Here is a 7,153-nt window from a genome sequence, read left to right as displayed (position 1 = left end):
AGAACCATTTTTTCGATTTAGAGATATTGTATAGAATGTCACATCATTTTTTCTCGCGCGAACGGACCCTTGTTGGGATTGTAATTTCTGTTTTTGCGATATACATCATGTATAACACTTCTTGGAGTTCTGGTTTATCGTTCACAACTTTGCATCAAGAATATCCAAAAAATCCAACAATGAAATCGAGTTACCGTCACCCCTTCTGTGGAAACATCTTGTATAACTTGACTAATGGTCGGTGGATAAAACAGATTTATAGTTTCAGTGAAAATGAGGAGGAATACAAGAAATTACTAACACAAGAAAATAAATTAGATTCACATTTGAGTGAATTTCGTATAAAGCGAGGAATTCATACGCGGCTTTGGAGAGATGATAACAAATGTGGATTCAATAAGTAATTTGTTGATTTTTTATCATGTGTTTACCATGTGTGTTCTGTAATTAATTTATATGTCGAAAATATTCTAACTCAGGCTAATTTTGATATCACATAAATGTCAGAATATTACAATATATAACGCCTCTTGCTTGCTAACCAGAGGAGCAAATGCATGAAAAAATTTATCTCATTAAAAATTCAGAAGATTTGTAAACAATGATATATAGGGGTTGTAGATATAACATTCTCATTTTCGAAGTTTTGTATTTGAATTATTTTACTCATGCCGGTCGCGCTTCGTGTATCCTCAATGTTATTATATATGGTATTATGCACTATGAAATAGAAGTCTATCAAGGTAATATATTTTAAGGCTGATTTTGAAAATGGTGCAATAAAAATTTAGTAAACACCAATTTTTTAACCAAAATTAATTGTATTCACTAGCGTACAGTCAAAACCAAAAGGAAATGCGTGGGCAGCTCCAGCTGGAAGTTGGTGCGATGCAAAAAGTAAGATACCATGCTGCAGCGACATTAACGATGGCCAATGTGGTATCATTTGTGACTGCCCTAAGTAAGGGATGAATAGTTTTTCTCAGATATTTCTCATTTAGTTTTTATTACCCAATGCAATGTATTTTTAGTTGCGTCGATACCAGGAAGATATTTCACGCTGAAATAAGTGATTGGTTTCCATTTGATTCCTCATGTCGGCGACGAAACTACACAGCAGCACAAGCTTGTGAAGTTGTCAATCGATTCTCTCAAATATATTTCCTTGGTGATTCATTTGTGAGAAAAATGGCACGAGGTTTTGTTTTGACTCTAAGGTCCGATCCAACGTATGGATTTTTACTGAAACGCTACGATGAAAAACTCACAAACTTATGTGTAGGTGTTGATCAATTTTATTGGACAGAATGCAAAGCAGGTGCCGGAAATATATTGGATATGCTTGTTGACAAAACATCTTTCTGCGGAATACATACACCATTTATCAGTGTAAACGAATATTACAATCACGAATTTGCAAATGACCTTTTAAGTTTGGTGAAAAATTTGGCTGGAAAAATTGGTTCAGTTTTGCTAGTCGGGCAAGGTGGGCATGACGGTTGTAACTCCAAAGTGACGATTAACAATTTTCTCGGTCCAGCAATTAAATACTTGGAAGATCACTACAGAGATTTTCATAAAAATAATACTCAATTTGGAAAAAACTTCAAAATGGTGAGGCGATGGCCACATATCATTTTTATGTATCCTGATTCCAATGGGATACTAAAACCAAAGGCATATCATGCAGCAAACGGTAATATTGTTTGTAAACAATTTTCTAGGGAAATGAAGGTATATTGCGATGCTCATAATATTCCTGTACTTGATTTCTCCAGTCTTACATCAGGAGTTCATAGCTATGATGGAGCACATCACGGTCTAGGAGCAAATATTATGAAAGTACAACTTTTACTCAATTACCTTGATTATATTTTTTAGGTTTACCAGTAAAGAGTGTTTTTTTTCGAATTATAATGATTGATCACTATAGTACTTACATATGTATGTGCTATTTATTATGAAATTATAAGAATTATTCGCAACAAGAAAAGACTTGAAATTAAAAACTCAATTTAAACAACTTTTAATGAAATAAAGGAATGTGAATAGAATCTATCTTTACGCAATGCATTTTAGTTGCTCTGTCTTCTATTCATTACTAGAGTAAATCTTTCTTTTTTCTCCAAATTTTTAAGAATTTTTTAATCATGCTAAAATTATTTACTAAATTTGAAATGTCTGTAGAGAGATTGTGTTCAAAATATTATCACTATTTTGGAGATAACAATTCATCAAGATTTAAAAAATCTGAGAATTTTTAAACAGTTATACAATGTTCAATAAATTTTGTTTAAATTATCACAAAATTAAATCGTTTGAATATTGAACTGAAATAGAAACAATTTAAATTACAATCGGACCTAATGCTTTGAATCCAGTGCATCTCATGGAATATGAAATTTGCAAAGCACGATCGGGAGCTTAACAATCTACTTGATCAAGTAGAGTTTGATAACGACCCTCGGATCGCTTTGGTTTCCCTTCATATTTCTCGCAAACGATTCGTCCTTTCCCGAAGAGTTCTGTGGAGAGATGTCGCATTCCATCAGTATTATGGTTTTTCAATCCATGAATATGTCGTAAATAGGATTCGTTCATTCTATAGTTCAGGGGTGGCCAACACGTCGATCGCCACGTCTCGAGTAGTCGATCGCATCTGATGTTGAGTAAATTTAATAACATAGCCCAGAAAATAGCCTTGAACCGGTTTCATATTGCGACTGTTGTGCGTTTTAAAACAGGAAGAATATAGCACTTTTCAAGCTGAAAAAATACGATATACACATGTAGTAATTGGGTATGGACAAGTCCGATAGAGCATATTATTACGTAACAAATGCAAGTTTCGTTACTGCCAAGTTTTAGGAAGAACTTGCAGAATATCGTGTGACTTGACTAGCAAACGATCCTACAAGGTAACAAGTGGGAATCGGGAAAACTGACGGTATATTTCAATCAATTCATTGAACCGAATGATTTTCAGTCAGATTATCCATTTTCATACGGCGATCATTTACGCCCTTCACTCCGAACAAGGCAATTTACAGGCAAACGCTGATACGAGGCGCCATATAGCTTCGAATAGACTAAAATGTGTTGGCATTGCAGATTACCTTTGCCAGGTTCAGTTTTCATGCACCCATCTGGGGGCGTGTCCAGACGGGTGGCCGCCACGGGCAGCACGTTATATGATTGAGTTTGATGATTTATTAATCTAATTAATAATAATACGAATATTTCACTCTTGCTTGATCTTTAATTAATTTATTCTCATGTACAACAACATCTATAATTTGTTTATCTTACAAATTGAGTTTTAATAAATGTTAAGTGTAATAAATCGGAAAATAAACCGGAAAAATTTATCAAATAATTGTAATTCCTCAAATATCCTTAAATATGAGTGGACGCATGTGAAGGGCCTTATTCAGAGCGAAAGACCTGAACAAGCTTAGTATAATATATATTAAGTCGGACGCTTCAACAGCTTGGCCATCGCGCCGCCAAGTTGATGTCCATAACTAAGGATGCCAAGTATGAGTACTTAAAAGTATTCGATTCTTATCCGATTCCTAAATTTTCGATTCCGATTCTCGATTCCTCGACATAGCTTAGAAAATCTACCCATTTAAACAATACTAACAAATCAAACAAGAATATCGGTCAGAGACCGAAGACTTATCGATCGGAAGTTAGGGGATCCCAAAACAGCACTCTTACTCCATAGTGACACCTTGTGTCCCATCACTAATTAATTAATACCTCGCTAAATATACGACATAATTCATCCAAAATTAATAGGCTCCTGGTACGACATATGATGAATGCACATGCAAAATCTGAAGCAGATTCAATCTTGCTTTCATGAGATATCGCGTGCATCTAACAGACAGACAGACAAATGCCTATCAACATACTTACCGATTAAAATCGATAAGTAACAAGTGAGCAAGGTTTAAATATATGGAAACGAAAGCCTAAACTAAGTGGTATGGGTTTTCAATCTGTCACAGTAGACAAAATCGCACAAAAAAAAACGAATGCCTTAGAGCCCACAAAAAATCTTGAAATAAATAAACATAATAGCCTTCTAGCGGAAAATTACAATTTTCAACCACAAAATTTCCTAGCAGTTACACCAGTAGGTAATGATAAAAGATATATTTTCATAACAAGAACAATAAAATGAATTCTAACAAAAATATAATAACACAACGACCTAAATGTTCATTTCGTGTTCAAAAAATTATTATCATGGCAAAAAAGTTCAATTCATTCACATGTCTTCCTGTAAGCTCGATGGGAATTGAATACGGGAAGCTCTTTTGAGCTAAATTATCTTTCTGATGCAGCGGATGCTGCTGGGACATAGAGGTACATTTGGACGACAACTGCGATGTTTGGAAACGTCTTTTTTGTTTTGTTACCACCATCGCAACATTCTTCGTGGGTCGCAGATTTAACAAGATTCTGTCATTCAAGATTTCAAGTATTTTGATATCTCAGAGAAGCCTTCAACTACCTGGTTAATTCATCAATATCACCGCTCGTCACTTCAGAGCTACCCATACCATCATGATACCCATGATCAGATTTTCATTACATATATACTTCCTTATTTCTATGAAAGAGGTTTTTTGCTATTCTGGTCTGTTGGACTGCGGACTTTTCCATCTCTGAGGTGTAAAATTTACCACTTCAAACTGCAACAAGTTTTTTTATTTTTCGTGATGTCCCTTGCTTCAAGTAAATAGGAGTAATGAACGCAATAAGTAAGAGAAAATGTACTTGAAATGGTCAAAATGTGGCATGTGCCCTTACCCGCGCAAACGAACGAGGAAGAAATTGTAGAAAAATATAGTTAAGTTTTCAGCGTTGTAGCAATTCCACATACCAGTTTATTCATATATGTGAAGAACTTGTCACAAAACTTTATACCTTGTTTGCAATCCAAGTTTTAACCCAAAGAATCGATTTCAATGCATCGGAATCGATTCTACTCGATTCCACGGAGAATCGATTCTGGAATCGAATCCGGAGTCGATTCCGCCATCCCTATCCATAACCCGGAAATACATGTGACAAAGACAATTCTAACAGTGAATTGTGTGATAAATTTACCACACGGATTCTAAAGCATGGATTCTAAAAGTTGGAATAAAGTTTAAATAGTGTTTATGGTAATTACTCAATAATGAATCAGGCAATGATCACACACACGAGAGTTAGAAAAAGAAGTGATTATGCAACTTTTCCGTTTATTTTAAACAAACTTGTTTCTATATTTCTGAATATTCGTGGTATGTCAGAAATATCGCCACGTCATTTGTTACCCCGATTTTAAATTTCATTGGCTGACGTGCAGGGGTGGGCAATTACTTTTCCGAGTGGGCCAGCTACCAAAATTGAACTTCGTTACTGGATCGGAGGCTTGTAACTCCATGGGAAAAACTATAAATAAAAACTGTTTATTTACAACAGCTAGGCTAACGTTTATATAATAAGCAAAATGTAACAATCGGGATTATTATGACGTAATTTTCATCGATATTTTTAACGAAAATTTATATCTATAAAACCATAGCCGTAATTTAAGCAGACACAAGTGGGCCGGATGAAACACTCCGGTAGCCAGCGGGCCGTAATTAGTCCACCCACGTATCAAACACACGCGAACAATATTTTTGTAGGAAATCAACCTTGTGTGGAAATTACAAGGGGGAATCTAACCTGAGTCCCACTATATCACTTCATAGCAGCGGCTCTTAACTTTTTAGAATTTACTTAGATTACTAGGTTTACCCCCAATGCACTCTTTAGCGCTCATTTATTGAAAAGAAATAAAAATTATTCATTTTATTCATTTAATGCGACGGCTTCTTTTATTTATTGGCAACTAGCTGTTCAATGTTTGATGGAGTGCAGTGATTTCCTCAGATCACCCCCATAGGAGGTGAACACCCTTCTAAAATTTCAAACACCCCGCCGAGTGTTGGGTCTGATGTGGCACAAAATAAGATTTAATCCCAATTATGTTAGATTTTTATAGTATTCTGACTTTCAATTCCAACTTTTATTTACCCACGCTATGAAAGTGGGAATCGGGATAAAACTGACGCGATAATTTTCTCGCACACGGACGATTTCTCACAAAAATGTTATATGAAACAGTATGACCGCGCTTGCTGGATTCGTCCCGGAACCAATTTAATTTAAAATCATAGTACCAGAATTATGCGCCAGCTTTTCGACTTAGTAAATATTTAAAAAAAATGGGAGTGGGGGTCAGGAAAAGGACACGTTGCCCAACACAACAATAATCACTAATATTTCCAACTCCCGAGTATGTGATCATTGCCTGATTCAACAGTGTGTAACCGACATAAACTCTATTAAAAGTTTATTTCAATTCATTGCAATTCAATTTATCATCTTTTTTAGTTTTAATCAAAACGAAGTAAAGAAATGGCTTGACGCCGATGCAAAGCTACGTTTGCAAAAACTTCTTTGATGCCTCGTTTGCATTTTATATTGGCAACGACACAGCAGCAAAATTCTCACTAAAGTTAATTGTGTTTGTACATAATAGGGCATGTAACCAAATGTTTTATCATGTAAGATGTTTTCTCTGTGCCGTTTTTACGCATAACAGGTGCCCAGCACTGCATTTTATTACGCAAATATATTATGGTATCATTTTATGTTTCACCTTGAACTAAATTTCCGTTGTATTGTTCATAAGTGACACAATGATTTTAAAGTATCGCATTTCCAAAACACATGGTTATAGGAGATTAATATCGTTTGAAAAAATCGCGGAAGTTGACGTCAATCATTTACTTTCTGTTCAAACAGCGGAACGCAATTTCAACACTAAATATATCATAAGGTATTCTGATTATAATTTCAATCAAAACCCTTATTATAATTCCGAAAACTGACATATCAGTCGTAGAAATGCATTGAAATACCGCGATTCATGAACATAAAACACGTTTAATTTTTCACCTTTGAAAATTTGCAAGGTTTACGCTTTATCACATGATTTGTAACTCCAAGAGTCGGAATCGCAGACTTTCAATGACGATAAAATGACTCAAAACTTCCTAATTCTCAAAAAACAATAATTTGATCGTCTGTTTACTATTTT

General features: G+C 34.9%; 1 protein-coding gene across 2 annotated transcripts; it reads left to right on the top strand.

Moving 5' to 3' along the window:
• On the top strand, window positions 1-2,341 carry LOC120337903 (uncharacterized). Of its 2 annotated transcripts, XM_039405806.2 has the most exons (3): window positions 2-400; window positions 833-961; window positions 1,032-2,337. In XM_039405806.2, the coding sequence occupies exons 1-3, from the start codon at window positions 36-38 to the stop codon at window positions 1,879-1,881; spliced, it is 1,344 nt and encodes a 447-aa protein (XP_039261740.2). In that variant the 5' UTR covers window positions 2-35; the 3' UTR covers window positions 1,882-2,337. The 2 variants fall into 2 exon arrangements, with proteins under 2 accessions (XP_039261741.2, XP_039261740.2); XM_039405807.2 differs by lacking the exon at window positions 833-961 and having other exon boundaries at window positions 1-400; window positions 1,032-2,341.
• Window positions 2,342-7,153: the final 4,812 nt, after the last annotated feature.

Source organism: Styela clava, chromosome 10 (genome assembly GCF_964204865.1).
Source record: "Styela clava chromosome 10, kaStyClav1.hap1.2, whole genome shotgun sequence".
Classification (NCBI taxonomy): Eukaryota; Metazoa; Chordata; class Ascidiacea; order Stolidobranchia; family Styelidae; genus Styela; species Styela clava.
Note: the sequence above shows the minus strand (reverse complement) of the source record. Positions and strands in the feature narration are given on the sequence as shown.